The 21,501-nt window shown below is 43.8% G+C and overlaps 2 protein-coding genes across 14 annotated transcripts in view; one reads left to right on the top strand and one right to left on the bottom strand.

Moving 5' to 3' along the window:
• Positions 1 to 2,722, top strand: part of ENPP6 (ectonucleotide pyrophosphatase/phosphodiesterase 6) — a 32,282-nt gene extending 29,560 nt beyond the window's left edge. The window contains exon 8 of the mRNA XM_039700286.1: positions 169 to 2,722. Within this exon, the coding sequence (XP_039556220.1) occupies positions 169 to 392 (224 nt within the window). The 3' untranslated portion in view covers positions 393 to 2,722. The remainder of the gene's footprint in view (positions 1 to 168) is intronic.
• A 12,331-nt stretch (positions 2,723 to 15,053) lies between these two features.
• The window catches only part of STOX2 (storkhead box 2), a 142,369-nt gene continuing 135,921 nt past the window's right edge, over positions 15,054 to 21,501 (bottom strand). For all 13 annotated transcript variants that reach the window (XM_039700086.1, XM_039700091.1, XM_039700089.1 and 10 more), the window contains one exon: positions 15,054 to 20,885. In XM_039700086.1, coding sequence (XP_039556020.1) covers positions 20,690 to 20,885 — 196 coding nt within the window. In that variant the 3' untranslated portion in view covers positions 15,054 to 20,689. The remainder of the gene's footprint in view (positions 20,886 to 21,501) is intronic.

Below are 21,501 nucleotides of genomic sequence, written 5' to 3'. Positions count from 1 at the left end.
TTAAAATAATGTTTTTGCTGAGCTATGCTCTAAATTGTATAGCACGACACATCCCAGCCTGGTGGGTAAGTCCCAAGAAAGGCAAAGGAGCCCTTGCCCCACAGCACCCCACATTCCAGGGGCTAAGCCCCAAGTTGCATGATGCCATCTCCTCTCTTTTGCCTGCAGATTTCCGATCCAACTACCGAGCGCCTCCCATCAGATCTGTGGATGTTTACAACATCATGTGCAGCCTGGCAGGAGTACAGCCACTGCCCAACAATGGCTCCTGGTCCAGGGTGGAGTGCATGCTCCGAAACACAGCCCCCTTGGCACCACTCCCCCCGCGCAGCAGCTGTGTCCTGGCACTAGCTCTGCTCTCCCTGTTCTCCAGGCAGATCTCCTTACTGTGACCCCTGAACAATGTCAGTCAGTGTCACCAGCAACTCCATCCTTCTCTGTTTGTTTTTTTAAAGTTTTTCATTTGAATAATAGCATCATTAATAGAGTGCTGTCCCCCACTCTTCCATTGTGCTCCACCAGGCATGAATCTGACCAATCCTGCATTTACAATGATTTTAATATGAAGCCAGGTTTTGTGCTGCTCCAAACACAGCTAGGGACAATGGTGTCACTCACCTAGATTTACAGCACTGCCAGTGAGGGCAGAATCCTGGCTGGGTATCCACAAAGTTTTCTGGTGGGTGCACATGGGGATCTCTGAGCACCAAACACATCTCACCCCAGCATCTTTCACTGAGGAGCTCACTCTGGTTGGCCATACTGAGACGTTCAGGAGCGGAGACCAACCTCTCTGCATGTGTCTGGGTTCTTCCTGATTCACCCCTTCATCTCCAGCTCCAGCAGCAGCAGAGCCCCATCATCTCCTCACAGCACCAGCCGAGCCCTGTCTATACAGACACAGTCTTTAAAGAGCCAAGAGCTTTGCTGAGGGACCATAAAGCCAGTGGGAAATGAACAGACATCTGGACACACAAGGGTCAGGAGAACATAGGATGGGGAAGTCTGGCATTTAACAGCCTCTCTGCTTTTCCTGGTGAAGATAATATAATCTGATCACATTTTGATGTTTTATACCCAATTGCATTTCTGAAGTTTTTTCAACATTTACTGCTCTTCTATCAGCTTTTGCTCTCAATACCTCCGCCTAGTGATCAGCACATTTCCCTTTATTCTGCAGCAGGGAGAGAGGTCTACACTCATACATGTCCCGCCTTCCCAGCTAATCCTGGGGATTTTTTCCACCATGGGTTTATCAAGCACAAGCAAAGTTGTAACAACAAAGTTAAATGAAACAGCAGGAGAGGACAGAGCTATTGCCAGAGGTGCCTTCGGGAGTGCACAGCACTTTATCTGATATACCTCTGAACCAGGAGCTTTCAGCAACAGCTGCCTTTGGAAGGACTGAGGTCCCTCCCCATGTAAAACAAACCTCTAGGACTTACTACTCTTCTGGATCCAGAGACAAGCACGATCCTGGTATGTGTGCTACAGTGCATTTAAGGCTGAATGATTACACTGTGGGGGAAAAAACCAAACACCAAATTAAACTTGACAAAAGACTTCTGTACTAGCTGTAAAGATTTATGTAATGTGTTATTAAAGCTCAAGTGAACCATCAAATCAGTTGAGAGAAAAATTGAAAAAATCAGGCTTTGTTATTAGACTGTTGAGTATAAAAGGCAATTTAGTGCTTTCGAAGCATTTGCAGTAGCTGTAAAACAAGCACCTATTGTTCAGAGTTCCCTGGTGCTCTTTAACGGACCAGGCTTAATGAAATCACTGGAGCACATTTTTAAAGGAAAAAAAAAAAGAAGAAGAAAAAAAAGTCAGCATACAAGATAACCAAATTACCAAGTTTTGTCTGAAAATCATCAGGATGAGACACCATCAGTGCCTGCTAACCCCTCCACAACATACCATTTTAGGTCTTACCAGAGAGCAGAAGCCAAGGTCTTCTTACAGAAGAAATGTTTCTAAAGGCATAAGGGTATATTCAGCTCCTCAGTTATACCAACAGAAATTGAAAATAACAAATTGGGTCCCTTGAGTAGTTCCACAGATGGGCCATGACACATGAAACCAACACTGATCCTTGTGAGTACTTCGTATAACTCATATTTGTTGGTGTTCACGTGCAAATACTGAAGGGTAAATCCAATTGCAATATGATTTGTTTGACCTTAATGCAAGCATTGTGTGTATGGTAAAAGATTTTGATCTGTAAAAGCAAAATTTGATGGCAGACCTTTAAGAAGCTCACTAGCTTCAGGAGAACTACAGCTCATTATCTTTTGAAAAGTGCATCTTTCTTCCTCAGAAATGTCATACCTCTGAATCAATTCACATTCTCATTCAAAAATCAAGTGTCTTAACTCTCACCTATTTTTTTGTATACTATGCAATGGAGGTGGGTGTATTTTAAAAACTATTTCTGAATGATGTTTTTATACAATGACTGATTGTGAATGAGTGAATAATTCTAAAATTGTGTTAGAAAAAGAACTTCTTTGTAAATACTGTAAGATTTTGGAAGAAAAAAAATAGCCCAAAACTGTCCCTTCAACACTTTGCCTTTCTTGACTAATTGCTGCATCGAAGTGTGATAAACAGTGTTTGAAGCTTGTGCTGATTAATTATCAGAAAGACAAATGATAACATTGTTTAGAAATGGCAAAGTTGTCAGCATGTAAATTAAGGACATTAAATGCATCACATGAGATGATGTAGCTCGTATATACAGTCCTTTTTTCCAGATGTATTTCATTATTTAACCTTTTGAACATGCATTCAGGAACACGTCATTCCCACTAGGCAACAGACATGACAAAACATTTTGCACTTGTAAGAAGAGAGGTGAGCCCTGGATGCTCCCTCCAGACCCACTTCTCTAAGCCTACTGTGTCACCATCATACCAGCTGCTGCCCAGAAATTAAGAGCATTGTCCCTGGTATGAGGGTGCATGAGGCTCAGGCTGTCCAGAGCCCCCCTTTCCCAGTGGGAGATGGTGCAAATGTCAACAAGACCTCAAAAACCAACGCTACAGGCCTCAAGGACAAAGGGTCCCTACTCCACTCTAAGCTCCACAAACCAACAATGTCCGTGGAAGAGACTAATTTAACAGAAACAAGTCTCCAAGCCTACTCAGCAGAATTTATCTCCTTTTCCCAATATTAACTGACCACAGAGCAGGGAGCGGATGATGGAGGTGCAGGTATGCCAACGAGTCCTTTAATTCCCAGCAGGACTCCCCCTGACCCAGCAGCACTGCCAAGGTCTGCCAGATGCTCCCCTCACATTCCATGAACATGGGTCCTCAGAAAAGGGAGGTGCTGAGGGGATACCTGCACAGGAATAAGTCTCAGTCAGCTCCCCATAATAGTGCCAAAAATGGCAATTTCACAGCTAAAGAAGATGAGCTCTTTTTACCAATGACCTTGGTGGCCATGCAAGCGGCATGGCTGGCTAAGGCTCAGCCCGTGAGCCTTCCAGCATCCCCTTGCATGCAGCCTGCACTGCCTGCACAGACTGCAGCCCTGTGGAGACACTTCTTCATTGGCCCAGACACCAGCCTGCACCCTTCACAAGTACAGAGACTTTGCAAATAAGGGGTGAATGAGAGGGTTTTGCGGTGCTGGTCATCTTCCTTGTCTCCTAACTAATACATCACAAAATCACAGAGTATTCTGAGTCGGAAGGAACCCGCAAAGGTCATCAAGTCCAATTTCTGGGCCTTCACAGGACCATCCTCAAGAATCACACCATGTGCCCGAGAGTATTGTCCAAATGCTTCTTGAATTCTGTCAGGCTTGGTGCTGTGGCATCTGTCAGATGTTGACCCACACACCTCAGGGGAGGTGCAGACCAAACGAGCTCTGGCCACAGGGAAGTGGAAGGCATTGGAAAAGCTCCTTGTAACATTTCCTCACCTTCTTTTCCCTGTAGGGCCATAGCAGAGAGGGCAGGTTGCAGCAAATCCAACTGGAATTTTTAAAGAAAACATGGCCTAGTAGAAAAGGAAGGATTGAAACCCTACATTTTAGCACAAGAAGTCTTTAACAGATGTTTTAAAAGACACCTTTCACATACACAGGAAAACATTTTTTGTGTAAGTATCGAAACACATCTAAGTTAAGGCAAGGTTCAAAAATAAGAACATTTCAGAATTACAGTTGACTGGACACAGTAATTCTCAAGCTACATAGAGATGGACAGCATGTATTATATGGACTGTATGGATAATTCTGATATTTCAAATACATGAAAATTGCTGTGGACTTAAAAACCAGCATGACGTTGTCCCAAATCCGTATCAATTGCAGCAGTTCAGCTCTGCCAGCCCAGTTTCCTCAGGAAAGCGCTGCCAGCTGCCAGCGGCCTGCCCTGCTCTGTCCCCAGTGTCTGTCCGAGAGGCGGAACGCCTTGTGCAGCCGCAGCACCGCCCAGGGCTGCTGCCGGTCTCTTGCCCTCGGCGGGACCCGCTCCCGGAGCTCCACGTGCCTCATGTACCGAGGAGCCCAGAAGGGGACACAGATGTGCCCCACGCCGCCCCTCCCCTCGCTCCCATTTCCGCGGCCCTCAGGGGCCCCGGAGCGGGCCCGGGCGCGCCCCCTGCCGGCCGGCCCCGGGCCCGACATGATCCCGGCTTTTCCTGAGGAGAGCGGGATCGGGCTGCTCCTTCCTTCTGCGGCTCCCATCGCAGCTCCCCCGCTTTCTCCCCTTGAACTCTCCCCGCACCCTTTGCGCTACGGCCGATTCCTCCTCACCCCAAACCTGCTGCCTCTATGTAGCACTCCGAGCAAGCTTCCCACCCGCTCCTGTTTCCAGGAGGATGAGTGGGCAGGGCAGAACCTTTGTGTGTACGCGGCCCTAAATGACCGGAGAGAGGAACCAGCTGGATGTAATCCCCGCTCTCAGGACCTGGGCTGCATCCCAGGCTGCCTTTGTTGTCATTATAGCCTGACCCCACGGGTGGGGAACAAAACACACAAAAGCAGGGAGGGGAGGGGAGCAGAGCAGAGCGAGTGACTCACCTGTGGCTCTTCTATTTGTGTCCACTTGAAGCCTGGCTCCAGGTTGGATGCGGAATCCTTGAGTCACAGGTACCAAAGAAATGGTGAGGTGGGGTATGAAGAGTGGGCTGAGGAAGGGGAAATTTGGTGCCCACTTTCCACACCAGCACAGATCAAGGCTTAGCTGAGCTCCTGGGAGTTGATTTTGATCCTCCCTTGGCCTTGGAGGCATTTTAGTACCAGGATTGTATCTGTGTTCAGGATCAAGGGACACCAGTGCACACATAGAGGATGCTCCTCCGCTCCTCACCAAGGGGCTGCAGGGAGCCAGCCAGCCCCAAAATGTCAGCATTCTCTGCTGGCATCACGACCAACCAATTTTCTGTGGCTGCCAGAGTGGGCATTGACAGCTCTTGAGCAGCCTTCTGTTTTCCCCAATAAATTAATAATACACTAAAACATTACTCGTCACTTAGATACATTGTTCAATGAATATTAATTAAGCCTCAAAATTGGCTGGAGACTGTCATTGCTTCCTTTCCAGATAGAAAAAAGGAGCCTGAGGTGACATCAGCTGTTGCAAAGCCTTTGGAACACAGGTCAGGCTTGCAGGGGATCATCCACAGTCCCTACTGAAAGCTCACTCAGCCTGCTGCTCTCACTGGGCTGCCTCCATGCAAAGGCTCCACATAAATGTATATAATCAGGCCACATGATCATTACAGGCAGTTTTAACCTTTCTTCAGCAGTCCCACATGCTGCCCATCCTACATCACTAAAACAACCAGTGCACTGGCATTCACTGTACCCCCTATGCAGGTTAGTTTTAGCCCTGCAAGGACATGACCACACCAAGTGACCCAGCAGGAGCCTGCTTCTGATTTCCAAGAGGTGGCTCACACCCTCTACATGATCCCTGGGCAGAGGGAGGCTCTGACAATTTTTTATTTTTTTTAAAGAGCTTATTTGCCCATCCATCCATCCATCCATCCATCCATCCATCCCTCCCTCCCTCCCTCCATCTATAAATTGCACTCTCCCTTGATACTTTTTCCATGTATTCCATACTGGTGGAGCTTTGGAGTGTGAGACTTTGTGTCCTTGCTTTCCAGAGTAGGCAGCAATGTGGTTCTGTTTTACAGCTCATTCATGGTCCATGAGAAGCAAGGGCTGAGAGAGGGGTAACCCTGCTGACCACATCCCAACTGAGTAGATTCTGTAAGAGAGGGAAAGCAGCCCTTGCCCATCCATGGAAGGATTCTCCAAGCACAGCTATAACAAGGAAATAATTTTGGGCTTAAAAACTCGTAGTCTTCAAATAGCAGCTGTGAAAGAAGACAAAAAAAAGAGCTGAATGTTTTTTAAGGTAGAATTCAAGCAGTTTATGAGCTGGATTATACAAACTGCTTGCTTACACTGCTGCAGAGGCTGGGTGAAAATCCTGAAACATCCCTTCCTGCCTTAATCTCAAGTGATTCCTTACAAGAACACTTCTGACAGAGAAAAATAACTATTTTTCCTCCTCTAAACAGAATAAAATTGTGAGGGCACTGAGCTTTCTTTGCGTTTCACACAACTTCTTTCATCAAGAACAAATGGAATGAACAAACCTAGGTCCTATGGAGAAGAAGATATTTAATATCCATAATGTGGGGAGCTTTCCAGCAGAAGAAACTCTTTTATGCAGAAATAGCTGAGTGCAGCCTAGCAATTAATCACGCACTTGAAGAAATACAACACACTCATAGAGGCTGCATTTTAAATGCTTGCTTCTCCAGTTTGGACAGTGACAAATTAAGGCCCCCACAAAAGCAGGTGTTGCTCTTGAAGAAGCCCTCTGAGGGCAATTAAAAATGGGAAACCAGCTGGTAGCTGTGCAGATGGGACAGCTAGGGCAGCTCAGGAAATTAATACAAAGGAGGAAGATGGAGGAATAAATGGTGTAGGAGCTGAGGCAATGGAACCAGGATCTGCTTTCCACAGGGGTTTGCTCCACGACAGGTGAAGTGCCTCATCATGTGGGATGTGCAAAGTGGTGACAGCCACATATCCCCATTGCCCTGGAGAGCTGCCAGAGACAGGCTTCAAATTAATCTCTCACTGAAGGACCCCAAAAACCAGAGGAGCTGCTGCCTTGTGTGTCCTGGTGCCTTGTGTGTCCTGGAAACACAGTTTCCCCTGGTGCCCAGGGGATGGCTGCATTCAAGGATGTCTGAAGCAGATGGCCTGGGCACATCTGAAATTGTCTGTGGTACCCTGTGATGGAAAAGGCAAGGGATGAGGTCAAGGGTGGATTTTCCCAAATGAGCTTCAATGAGTTCCAATCCAACAGGTATTATCCAGCCAGGTTTCACATACAGAGCTTCATTGTTCCTGGTCAGTTCATTGTCTCTCCAGTGTTCACTTTTCTGAATCAGTCAAGAAAATGGTAGTTTGTCCCACTGAAAATACAGCAAACAATTCAGATACATGAGAGATTATAAGGAAATCATAATTTTCCATTAGGGATACCATTTAGGAAGTGTAAGCAAAATTATAAACAGTGCCATGCAAACAAACTATGTATCAGTACAAGCCAGAGCTCCTCATGCCATTTGGAAAATGTCGTCCCCATGATTTTCATCACAATTTCTCAGTGCTGTTCCTCACACATCTACTCCTACTCTGCCTTTCTCCACATATCCAGTGTGTGTGAGGCATCACTGGGACAGAATTTATCTTCTGTCAAAGTGCAGGCTGAGGGGACTGTTCCCATCAGTCTGTTCTTCTAAAATAGTTTGTTGATAAAAATCTCTTTCCTGTTGTGAATTATATGGACTATTGATTAGAAAAAGCTGTCAGCACAAATGATTATACATTACTTTTTTGATTGTTTTTTTTCACTCCTTGTCCATAGGAATGGTGTATTCCTGTTAATGTTAAGCTTTGGCATCCTTCCAGGAAGCTGAGCAAACAGCATTTCATTTGAGACTGCTGAAAAAAGGGCAGAGTGGACAGGTTCTTACCAGCTTCAACCTCTAAATAAAAAGATCTCTCTAGTGAAGAGCTGCTAGCCACTTGCTTGGCTCTGTGTAGCTGAGTATACTCTTCTCTCTTGAAACAAAAAAAAAATAAATCTTTTTTGTTGGACCTATTTCCAGCAGTGTTGAAGCATAGGAAATTTTCTGTGTAAAAGCAGCTTTCTGTTTTCCCTTTCAACATTTGCTGGTTGTCACCAGTGTAGGTCAGGACAGTCCTAACAGTTCCATCCTAGCCAGAATGCCAAATAATAAGGGAGGTGGAAGGCTTCACTGTAAGAAAGTACCATCCACAGTACCTCAGTACCTGGGCACAGGGAGCCATTGCAGCACAGAGACCCTCTCTGGCCTAGCAGCTTTCATATGATAAACACACCCTAAGATGGAATAAATTATTTTATAACAAGCTCAGCATCTATGGTCTCAGCCAGGGACAAGGGCCCCAGCTGGCCAGGCACAAACCCACCCTCAAAAAGCAGGAATTTTTTGCCAAAAATCCTGCAAGGGTAGGAAAAAGGATGCAACCAGAGAGAGCCACGAATACAGCCTGAGGCTGTACTGAGAACACCACCAGCAGCCACAGGGTGGAGATGATCTCTGCCAGCACTTTTCCTCTCTTTGAAGGGATGGTAATGGGCTAATTTGGAACTGGCGAAAGGTAAACAAAGAGAAGATACAAGATGAATCTTATAGAATGATGTGAACCTGTTCTGCATCTCCCTTCCAGTTCCCCTGACAATCACAGCTAGAAACGGAGAAGCTTTCAAGTGATGTTTAAAAGGTTTCCTGTACCAGCATGGCAAACAGAGCCAACAGCAAAACTTCCCTGCCTCCAAGAAGGGACAGGAGGAGAAGAAATTGTTTGGTGCTCATCCATCTCCCTTCTGTAATCTGTTGTGTCTGGTGACTGCAGCCACATGCAAACATCTGGGATGCATCACAGGCCTTCTGCTGGAGAGAGGAAATGTTTTTTTGGACACAAAAGTTTGAGGCACTTTCCAGGCCTTGCAAGGGAATGAACAGCAAGCTTTTGCACGTATGATAAGAACTGGGGGAAAAAAGGAGAAGATTTTATTATAAGACAAATGTGGGCACCTTGAGGGTGACCAAAACTTTCAGGAGCAGAAACCTGCACACATGAGGAGGAGAAGGCTCATAGGTTGAGACAAGCAATTATAACTTGTGTTTTAGGGGCCTGCCTGAGCAGAGGGGATACCTCACCAGGTTTGCAAGATGTGCCTAGTCTGGGTGAAGGGTGGCAAGTTGTTCTTCAGGCCAGGAGTTAACTAGGAGTAAGGAGGCCACTGAATTTGGGCAGCAGGGAGGAGGAGTCCGCATGGCAGGGCAGATGGGCCCTACCAGGATCTCTCTCCATCCCTTCCCACAGGGCTTTTTCCAGGACCCCACTCTGTCCACAAACAGGGCACCTCCAGGAAAGCCAACCTCTGCCTCCCTCAGGGGCTGCACCATCTCCTGGCCCCAGCTGGGCATCGCTCAGGGGCACCATGTGCTTACAGTACAACCACAGACATGCCAGAACATTCTTATTTTAAATCTGTGTAAACTGTGAAGGCAGGCACATGTAGTTCCCCACCTCAGCTGGCTTTTGGGAGTGCAAGATCCTCCAGCCTCCCAATAATGCAAAAATTTTTTTCTTCTGTCTTGAACTGATATTCCTTCTCCAGCTGCTGGTCCTAACTTTGGATCCCCTGCTACTGAAGTACATCCTCACATTCCTCCATTCTCGAGTTTTCCTCTTTATTTTGGTGAACTCTCTCAGGATTTTAAGCCCTGATATTCCAATTCCCTCATCTTCCTTATGGAGAACAGTATCCACCCTCCTTCTCTTCCCCTTGAGTTGCAGAGATCCCAGTTTGGAAGAAATCTGAGCAGAAGCTGGTTCCTTCTGCCTGCTGATCCACCTGTTCAAGGAGATCCATGCCAGAGTTGCACCCCTGACTGCATTATCCATGGCACAAGGCAGCAGTCAGGAGACACAGAATTCACATAGTACATGCCAATATAGTCTAGAGATTATACTATTGGAAGGAAGGAAGGAAGGAAGGAAGGAAGGAAGGAAGGAAGGAAGGAAGGAAGGCTGGATGCAGGTGAGACTAACTGACTTGCTCTTCTCTGTCTTGAGACTTAACCTGGTAGTCTCAACTGACTGGAACTGATGACCTGCTACTAATCACGTCAAAAAAGGCAGCTTCCTCTTCCACAGTATCCCAAGCAACTAATTTTTAGAAAGACAAACAGTTCTGAAATCTGCAATGGTCTAAATATTTTAAGGCAATATTCTTTCATTAGTTTCTGGATCAAAAAAGATCCACCCATCTCCTGGCAAGTGTTTAAAATGCAGTGAAAGAGCTTTCCAAAGCTGTTTGTCATTCTGTAAAACTTTAGCTTTCTAGGCTTTTTTTTTTCTTATTTTTGTGTGCAAAAATGAGTGGGTTTCTCACTTTATTTTTTTTCCCCTGTGATTTGGTGAAACTTGTTTGCTGCCTAACAGCAAAGCATGAGAGGTAATTGTCTCTTGATATTGGCTTATAGATAACAATAAAACCATAAAGGCAGAGGAGCAACAAACATATTGCCTGCCTTAGGTCTGAGGACTCTTGAGTTTCTTCATAATGAATTAATAATAAATCTCCAGGGTCCACTGGCACCTACTTGCAAATAAAGCACTGTGGTTCTTATTACTTCGTAATAAGAAGTAAGTGGGGAGGAGAAGATGGGACACTAGTCCCATCTAGACTAGATGGGACACAGCCCATGATGCCAGGAGGGCTCTGGGGACCTGCCAGCCTGCCAGGCATGGGAGCCATAGGACAGCAGAGCAACAGAGTTGAGGAACTTTTTAGGTTTCCTCTTCTACTTCATGGGCTGGAGGTGTCCTCCTCCTGCACAGGGCATGACAAGTGGAGAGGGCTCCAGCTGGGGTCCCTCTGTGGACCTGGCACCTCTGTTCCTCAGGCTGGTCACCAGGGTGACCTTGTGCACTTGCATCATGATGGACAAAATAGTTCCTGTCCCTCTCCTCCTGCCTGCCCTGATGCCTGTGCCACAGACTTCATCTGACTCCTGCCTCAACACAGAGTACCCTGGGAATTTTCAGCACTCTTTTAGAAGAAAAAAAACCATACTGCTTTGTCCAGGTTAAAAAAGAAGAGGAAAAAAAATAGGTGCTTCTTACTGTTTTACTGAGCTGTGCCAGGGGTGGAGAGGGCTCCAGCTGGGGTCCCTCTGTGGACCTGGCACCTCTGTTCCTCAGGCTGGTCACCAGGGTGACCTTGTGCACTTGCATCATGATGGACAAAATAGTTCCTGTCCCTCTCCTCCTGCCTGCCCTGATGCCTGTGCCACAGACTTCATCTGACTCCTGCCTCAACAACGAGTACCCTGGGAATTTTCAGCACTCTTTTAGAAGAAAAAAAACCATACTGCTTTGTCCAGGTTAAAAAAGAAGAGGAAAAAAAATAGGTGCTTACTGTTTTACTGAGCTGTGCCAGGCTCATGCTTTAGGTGAGTTTTACAGCTGGACCAATTACCAGTATCTTAAAGTCATCGTCAGCTTGTGTCACAAAGAAGCACATTAAACTGCAGCAGCTGGATGCACATTGGGCTCCTCTGAAAGCTTCACCTTGGGCCCAAGCCAAAGGCTTGCACTAAACTGGACAGAGAAGAGCCTCTCCCTCAGCACAGCCTCCCCATGATGGGGGCGAGTGGCAGCAAGGGGCTGGGGCCCCACAGCTCTTCAGGGAGGAAGCTGAGAATGGGGATTTGGTTCAAGGCTATTGAGCAAGGAAGAGCAGTGCAGAGGGAAGGGGGAGACCTCACTGTGGAGGCAGGGGCACCTACCATCTGCCATAACCAGAAAGTCAAATGTCCCTCTGCTGTCCCTGTCACTGCCCATAATCCTAAGACACACCTAGCCCAAAGGTTTGCACTTCTGAGTCCTTAAGTTTGCACTCTTGATGGCCAGTGGCAGTCACTCCCAGTGGCACAAGCTTAGTGTGTGCATGGTGGAGACCCAGGTACATGGGTCATGGGTGGGTTTGCATTCAAACCCTTCCAATGCACAAGCTGCCCTGTAAAGTTAATTACTAAGGTCCTCATTTTCCAAAACCAGCTAACAGGACCCAAAAAGGCTGTAGTGCCGTAGCTGTGCTCCTGATGTGCATCCTCTGGTACAGAAGTTTCATCAGCAAGTGGTGCAGCCCATCTGTGCTAAGACTGCAGCTGGCAGCAGAGCACGGTGTCTGTGGACACCCAGGACAGGCCTTGCTGGAGCACAGCCCTGCATCTGCAGGGCCAGTGCTGCTGCACCCTTTGACCTCTGCATGAGGAAAGCCCAAATCCACAGGAGAGGCCCCTGGCTCTTGCTTGTCCTCCCACTGCTGGTGAACCACTGAACCACCACTGAACACTCTGGAAGCTGTTGCTTTGCAGCTTCCTGCCATAGTAACCTTCTTTGGTACCTAAAAGGCAACTGGCCTAATTTTACCAGCAACAAGCACAGGGACAAGAAGAAAGAGATTGAGAGAACTCAAAAGAAAAGGCTTCAGGTTTCCCTAAGCAAGCAAGCAACCAAAGTATATAACTATTTCAGTGTATGCACAGCCATGTTGGTAAATTTATTTACCGTCTTTGTTTACTTTCACATAGCTGGCAGAACAGGGTTAGGTTTTATGTGCTTATTAGGATGAGAGACAAGAAAAAAGATGCTAAATAAAAGTACTTGGGATTTCCCATTCCTTGTCCTCATTCATCACTTCTATGACAGCTGGGCTAAAAATACTTTGCTAAACATCAGGACCTATGGGCATAGAAGGAAGTTGCTTATAAATGCAAGCTCAGCCATCTCCACACAAAACCACAGGCAATTATCAAAGCCCCAGCATCACTGAATGCTCAAAACCCTTCTCTCTTTAAGTACCAGCTACAGTGAACAGGAGTGTCAGAGCCATGGGCTCCTTCCCTGCAGTTTAGGATAGTATAGTAAGTAGAGGCCATTTTCTTCATATCCATTCTGCAAAGCACAGCTGAATAAATTGCTTTTTTAAGCATTTACCTGAGGTCTTGCTTGATGCCCTGAGGAAGACAGATGTGACCTGGTGTTCCAGTACAGTTAGGGGTTTTGTGTCATCTCTTTGAGCCCTCAAATCATAGAGATGCTGGACAGAATAGCACAGTCTTAAAAAAAACAGGATCAGCAGACAAAAGGAGGAAGAGAACGGAAAGGACTAAAATATGGCGTAGCATTTGCATTCCTAAACATTTTTAAAATTAAAGACTGCAACAGCGTGGCTTAAAGTGAAGTGCTGACAGGAGCACTGCACCTATCCTGAAGCAGCTGACCACCTTTTCTTCTGTAAGTTCTTTCTGATGAGCAGGGAAAGTGAAAAAGGGAAAGTAATAGAAAAGTGGAAGACACTCTAAGATTAGAATGACGTTTTGAGAGGGCAGGATGAGAAATGGGCCGGAAGAACTCTCATGTCAAGTATAACACGTAGGGGAAAAAAAAAAAACCCAACCCAACCTGAAGGAAAGTAAATGTCAAAAAGAAGCAGAAGATAAGGGGATTCATTAGAAGGAAGATATTATAGAAAGTAAGTTATGAAGAAAACAACAGACTAAAGAAACAGTTGAGAGGCTGATGGAGAAAATATCTGGAGAGATCTTTAAAAAAGTTTTATCTTACAGATGTAAGATACCCATAGATACTGAGGGATGTAAATCTACTCAGTGGTCTCAGCAGAAACGTGTGACCTAATGGCAAGAGAGTACTTCTTCAGGCAAGCAGTGGCCCGAGACATTTTCAGTATGTTACAGGCCAGGTTTGACCAAAAAGATGTCACTTGATCAAGATCTTCAGTTTACCTGTCAGCAGAGCAAGTATAAAGAGAATTCAAGCCAGGCTTGCAAGCAAGCTTTAAAGTGCATGGTGTGGTAACTTTAGACAACAGTAGTTTCTTTCTAATTAATGATTAGGCCAATTTAGCACCTAAAATACGAGCACACCATAAGGAGAGAAATAAAAACAAAGCACTCTGTGAGAGGGAAATAGTGCTTGCAAACTTCTCCAGTAATACTGAAGAGGCCTTGAAAGTCTGAGTCTACCAAAACCCGAAATTGACTTTGGCTGTGCAAAGCACTAGTGCTGGCATAAAGCCCTAACCAAACCCTGTCTAGTTTTGGGATTTTTTTGCCCCTGTAATTCAAAATTCACAATTGCATGAATATGGATTACGGTGGAAACAGATGGATGAAGGGGAATGAGCTAAGACTAGGAGCAGTGTGGTATTAGTATGTGTCACTAGCAGGTGACAAGCCAAGGTGCTTAAGACAGCACCTATTTTCAAGAGATGCTGCTCTGTTTTTTGTCTTATAAATCTTGCAAATTCTCACAGCGGACCTTGGCAAGCAACAGTTCTCATAGCACAGCTCCAGCAAATCTCCTGGACCCTAAACTTTTCCCAAACCTTCTTCCAGGTGGTGGCAGAAGGTTGGAAAATGGCACTTGCATGTTACATTGTCCACTGGGGCCTTTCCAATTAGCAGCTATCAGTTTTCTTGAAGAATGTTAAAAAAACTCCTTGTTACAACCCTCTCTCTTGAGTGCACCAGGTCCTCTTTAGCTCAAGAGGATGGAGAGGAGAGGAAAAGAGGGACCTGACACCTGTTGCCCGTGGCATCAGGAGGTCCTAATGGACTTCTCATTTCTTGGAACTTGGGTGCATGTCAGCTGGACACTCACATTCAGTGGAGATCACACTCCCCCTGCAGCTGTCAACTTCATGTCAAGTCCAAGCCAGAAAAACAGGTGTATTTTCTCCCTTGCACTCTTAATGGCCCAAGGAGCTTTTATAAAGCATAGGGGGAACACAGTGAGTTGTTATAGTGTTTGTTTATCTGAGATTTCTGGTTTGCCAAGCAAGGTTTTAAGTGAGGGAGAGAAACAGCATGTTAAATGGAAATATAAGTATACTCTCTAAAAATCACCGATGAGGGCAAAGAATCCACTTAGAACATATAACCAAATGTTATTTAATATCTTAAAAAGTAACACAATCCAAAATGGATATTTCACACAACACTACATAAACAACATGAACACAATATTACCATATGGAGGGACTTTCAAATATAGACTTACAAAAATCCCTGTCCTTTTTTTTCCTTTAAATTATTATACTAAGCATGACAAGTAATCATCATTTACAATATGGTACACTGACACAATAAAAACCATGTTACAAATGTGCTGTTATAAATCAGTAACGTTAGGGAAGACATTTCATGAACTGCAATTATTTCATATGAAATACTATACAATATAAACAGAACATCCATCTTGGATGACCTTTACAGCAACCAGAGACCAAGTAATTTTTTAATTTTTTTTTCAGTGCAAACACATTTATACAAGGCAGTCTTGGCTGCAAAACTCCCTTCTAACATACAGTAAGTCCCACTTGCATTTATTAACTCATTTAAACCTAATGCAACAGCCACATTCAGTCACTCACAGAAAATTACCTGCAGAATTATGATCCCTTTAAACTTAAAATCTCCTCCACACATAAAAGTAACATCTGTGCCAATTACTCCAAGGGCCCTTTCATACATCTGGGTGGGTATCCTTTGGGTGGCTCTAACCGATATACAACCCGAGGGCAGTGCACCACATGGAAAATCACCCTTGCCAGGGGGGCACGCTGGCGGCCGCACGGATCCCAGGCGGGGGAGCTGTGCATTCCTGCAGGGATTCAGCCCAGGCTGCCCTTCCAAAGCCAGGGTGGATCCCGGCCGGGGGAGCTGTGCATTCCTGCAGGGATTCAGCCCAGGCTGCCCTTCCAAAGCCAGGGTGGATCCCGGCCGGGGGAGCTGTGCATTCCTGCAGGGATTCAGCCCAGGCTGCCCTTCCAAAGCCAGGTGCGTGGCCTTCTGCTCCTTCTCTGCGTTGAGTGTCTCGGGGCGGGGGGAGGAACACGGAAACCCTCAGCTCAGAACTGAGCTTCAATGGAGTTAACGACCCATTCCCATCTCTCTCAGATCCTCAGAGATCAGGGGAGTTATGCCAGATTTACACCTGCATAACTGGAACCAATGTTTAGAGCGCCACTATAAAAGACATGTGATAGTCCCGTTTTCTTCTAGCACCAGCTCGGCTTTTGGTGGGTCCTCTGCATGTGTCTCATGCAGTAATGATGCACTTTACTTATGCTGGGGGGAACATTTTAGATATATAGCCTTTCTTTTAAAGAATTTTGTAAAAAATAGAACTTTTCTCTCTAATACTGTACAGCTTTCTTCAGAAGAGCAAAGAGAATTGTAAACTGTGGGTATGTCACCAGATTAGGAGTGCTACTTGCTTTCTCAGCACAACAATTTGAACAATTGTTTGGGAAAAGCACTACAAAATGTATTTGAAAAACAAATTTTAAATTAACATGACTGTTTCTAAAACCACTGCTGCCAGTACTCATATGACTGCAAAATTGTTTTTGGAACTGCTAATCCAAGAGTGTCTACAGGGCTGTAAAGGAGTTTCTTGCTTAAACAAATGGAATGTGTCAAAAGAATAATTTCAGAATATAAACATTAAACACTTTGGTTAACTGTTAAACTTACTTCGGTAACTTTAAAAAAGCAACTAGTTAATGAGTTAGTTGGCAGACTCAGCCTTTGCTTTTTCCAATGGGCCCAGACAAAAAGTAGGGTCAGTGAACTCTGCCTACCTCCACAGGCAAGTGCTTTGAGACCCTTAGGCAAAAAGGTGTGATTTAAGTGCAAAGTATTATCTGTGTTCATGATGGTCTCTGCATACTGGTTTGTTTGTTCTCTTTCCTAACAATGACTACTGCTGGCAAGCACTTCAGCCACGGTTTTCATTAAAATATTTGTTTTCCAATACATTTTTATTTTTAAAGTGGAGTGAATGTTGTTTCGCATATAACAGTCATTTTACAGTGGTGCTGGGAGTCAAATGGCTAATGATTTCTTCTAAATTTTAACTGAAATACTTGAAATGGCAAAATTAGCTCAACTGATGATTGTATATCAATTTGCATCAGGATAATGGTACTAGGTTTACTGAAAGGTGTTCATAAATCGGGATTTGTATACAATGTGATCTGGTAAGGTTCAACTGCCACTTTCTTCCTTTGGTTTTTGGAAAAATCTTTCTTTCTTCCCTCTTGAAAGGTGGCTTGTTGCAGCTGGCTTCTTTTCAAAAGCCAGCTTAATTTCTCTTGGAAACTTGCCCATGTTCTTTGAACACTAGGCACATACCTCGAGCAGGGACCCTAATACTGCTCCCAGCAACGCCAGTGAAAGGCTGTTGGTAATTTCTATAGGAGCAAATGTTTTAGATGCACCCAATCTAGAGACCAGAGTGTGCATCATTAAAGGAAGAGCTGTTTTAACACCCTTGCCAGTTCAGAGAAACCATGACGTACTAATGTTGACAAAGATGGAGGCAGAATAGGGCCCTAAGTATCTGAAGGCTGCCAAGAAAATACCCAGAGTGTCTTCTGTTAAACCCCAAACTGTCAATCATATTTCACAGACGGTAGATGTTTCTAATTTGCTAAATTACAAATACATTTTCAAGTTCTACCAGGCAGAAATTTTAGCAGTAACTGGGGAGAGGATGGAAGGTTTCAGCCTCCCTTTCACTTTTATCCCAATTATGCAGCCTTGTCAAAGTCTTTAAGTGACTCATCTGAAAGCCATCTTTTTAACATTGTAGAAGGAAATTGTGGCAATGGAAACATGATGACTTCATATGCAAGCTTTGACACACAAGAGAACGCCATGACCTAATGCTTCAAAGTTTCTAACCTTGCTTTGTACAATACACTTTTCATGTTGCTGCATTTCATCAAATTCATGGAGGTAGTTATATGTGTAAAAAAAATTACCATAAAAGTAACATGTTGTATTATAATAATACATATTAAGTGTGCAAAATGCCGACAGATTTGTGTTGACCCTTTACAGTTGAACACAACACAGATTCAACCTAATCTAACTCTGTAAACCTTTAAATTGATACATTAGAATGATAGATAAGCAACCACATAATACAAGGCTATGATTTCATCAAAGGATTAGGGTGACATAAAGCACTCAAGCTCCACTCTCGTGGTTTTGTTACCAGAACCTCAAGATGGAATTTTCTTATTTTCCATTGCTGATTTTAAAAGGAAAAAAAATCAAGATTAGAACGTTTCTATTTGAAACTTCTGTTTACATTCCATATTCCAAGAGTCACATTAATATTGGTACAATGCCATGTCAACATTAATATGACATTTATGCTGTCTGCTGGTCTCTGGGAACTTCAGGAAATAACATACTATACAGTTTATAGGTATGTACTATCACATTTTGTTGGAATTATGTCTTCTGTACAACCAGCTGCCTGCACAAAATCTGATTAGCTTATGACAAACAATTATTTCTCCAAAGGTGAAACCTGTTTCTGCTCTTCACATTTTAATACTGCCATTAGTAGTTCAGATCATCACTGTAAATTTTTTTACCATTTTGACATTTCTATTTACTGAATTGATACATGCTACTGATGTCAGAGCTCATCTCAGAAACAAAATCACAGTCAGCCACTGCATAGTATATGACAATTCCCCACAAGAACTCTGACTCTACAGTTCGCATGGAATAAGTACGGCTGGAGTTACATAGCGAATAATAAGATGCGTCATGCAAAGCATTATATGGTAATTAGAGCACATCTTGGAAGGTATGATAAGGCAGAAGGCTAAAGGCCAAGTGACTTTGATAACCAACCAAAAGCACAATAATTTCCTTTATGTGCACTGAAAGGTCTTATTGCTCCTATGAAATGGAAATTATACACTGAAATCAATGAAGACAGACCTGTGCATTGACTGTGTGTTCTTGACAGAACTGACTGTGTCCAGAGTTAGAAAGCTGTTTCATAAGTAAATGATCTATATCCGATGGTGTAACGTAAGGCTGAATTGTCAGTAAAGACTTCCAATCACAACATAAGTGAACATAAGAGAACATAAGTGAAGCTCAAATGACTTTGTATACAGAGTAATAAATGTCACCAGAACCTGATGAAAATACTGGGTTTTAATATGTACAGTTGGGTTTCATACCTATGTACGACAAGAGCTAGATGTAAATGTCCCTTTTCTATGAAACAATTTGGGCTGTTGCACATTTTAGTATCTTTGTTATTATTCCACCAATTTGTCTGTTCTGATAAAAAAGTCAGTTTGTTGCACTACCAGGTTGCATGAGTAACAGAGCAGAATGTGACCCTATACCTAAAATTACTCTTGGAGTTTAACTATCTGTAGAATTTACTCTGCAGTAATTAGCATAGTACTAATTACACTGGAGTAACAGTTTAGGGAGAGCAATTAGGATGTACTGTGCCTGCAGGACTCAGATTTCTACTGCAAACCAAGTGGACACATTGAATTTCTAGAAACCAGACATGTCCATAAAATGGTAAATTGCAAATAACATCCACTGAATAAAAAGGCCAGAAGTTTATAATTCTCTAAATTTTGTTCTCTGATAATCATTACACTGTATGCTATTTTTAATAGCCTAATTTAGGCACTCTATTTAATAAGCTACATAAAATAGATTTATGTCCTTCCACTAGAAAGAAATCAATTCTTCAGGCCATACTTGTCACTTATATAATAAAGGATATTTTTGTTCCAAGGAATTAGTTATCCTGATTTCTATATTAATGGCAAGTTGCAATACCAGAAGTGACACAAGAATTAGATTATCTTTTTAAAATAAGTGAATTATACTGAAGATATTTAATATATTTCGTGTCACTCCACATTGTGGCTCCATGACAGTTACATCTTTCCCTTCCCTCCCCACTCCCCCCTCTCTGCAAAGGCCTACCTCCTCACGGGTGACTATGGAAGGTCAAGTAGCAAGTCTCATTAAGTAAACATCTCTCGTATTTTTGAAACAAAAGGAAGAGCTGCCTCCTTCCCACCCTCCATACCTAGAAAAAAAGCAAATCAAAACAAACCCCAAACCTCCTTTTACTTGCTTAACTAGGTATTTGTAAAATTGTGTCACAAAAATGCACAGTGAAAATGACTGATTAGTATTAATAATTCACATATAGAGCTGAGGTCATGACTTGTCATGTTTGGCATTGTTTTTCCTCATGGTGATCCTGGCTGGTTACTTTCAGCAGTGGCTCAGTTTTTGAAGAAAAAAATGATGAACTCTGCAGCAGAGTTTAGCCTCTGACCAGGGGCATCACACATCTGTGGCATTTTTTAAATGAAGTTGGCAACTGCATGGACATTGAAAATGCAGATTACACTTACAGTGTCTAGACTTTCATATATGTGCTCAGTTACAATTAAGTGAAGCAAAAAGTGTACATATTATCCCTACTGCTATTCTGTTGCTACAGAGCCGCAAATGTGAAAAGCAATACCTTGAAATAAAGACTTCTTTGTTGCCCCTAGTCTACATAGCAGCACAGTTTAAGTGAACACTAAAACTGTGGTTGAGATGCTCGTTTTATTTTTCCCCAAAGATGTAAACATCAGTCCCAGTGTCGTAAACTTTGCTGTATAGGATGAGACAGACGATCTGAGGCAGGCTGACTATCAGACACTAGTGACAGAAGCTTGCAGGCAGTTACCAGGTTTCTGCAGTTTCTCAGCTTCACTCGTGGGTGGGTCTGCAGTGGCTCGGAAGCTGAATGCTGGGCCTGCGCCACCGTGTGCAGGGCTCAGAGCGGGGTTCTGACGTCTGTTGCTTTCAACAATACTTGAAGTGTTGGATGCCAGGCTCTCACGAGTACTGGAATGGAAAAGAAATATATATACACACTCATATATGACATGCCTATATATCTATCGACCAGACAGGAAAGGAGAACAGAGTGTTTTATAATAGGTTTCCTGTGTTTGTATGTAATGTCACATCAATGAAACATCTCATTTTGACAGTACACATATGTTCCTCCTAAAATGCGTCCCAGAGGTGCTCAGCAGTCATCATACCATAACACAGGTATAGACCTGTCACACAAACTGTATGCTGAACCAGTACCAAGCATCTGGATTTTTCACTCAAGGAAATAGCTTCCATCTTGCACCTGGAATGTGCCAGTTTTACTGGTGCAGTTTTGCACAAAGTAGCTTCATCAAATCAGCTCTGTGACTAAGCAGAGTTAGGACAGCAATCGTATAACACAGCATCCTCTGCTGTCGCCTCTTCTACCTATGTTTTTGTACACAAAATATTAAATAAAATTTTTACCTTACATTAAACCCACAATGTCGAAACACAACACTTCAATTTTGCTTTGCAGCTGAGATGATTGCAACTTACCAAGACAATGAGAAATCTTAACTGCCTGGTCTGTGATCTTGCCCTGGATAACAACTACTGCTGCTATTTCATTCACAAAATG

This window comes from Passer montanus, unplaced genomic scaffold (genome assembly GCF_014805655.1).
Source record: "Passer montanus isolate IOZ18808 unplaced genomic scaffold, ASM1480565v1 scaffold14, whole genome shotgun sequence".
Classification (NCBI taxonomy): Eukaryota; Metazoa; Chordata; class Aves; order Passeriformes; family Passeridae; genus Passer; species Passer montanus.
The sequence above is the reverse complement of the archived record's forward strand: the minus strand, read 5'-3'. Positions and strand labels throughout refer to the sequence as shown.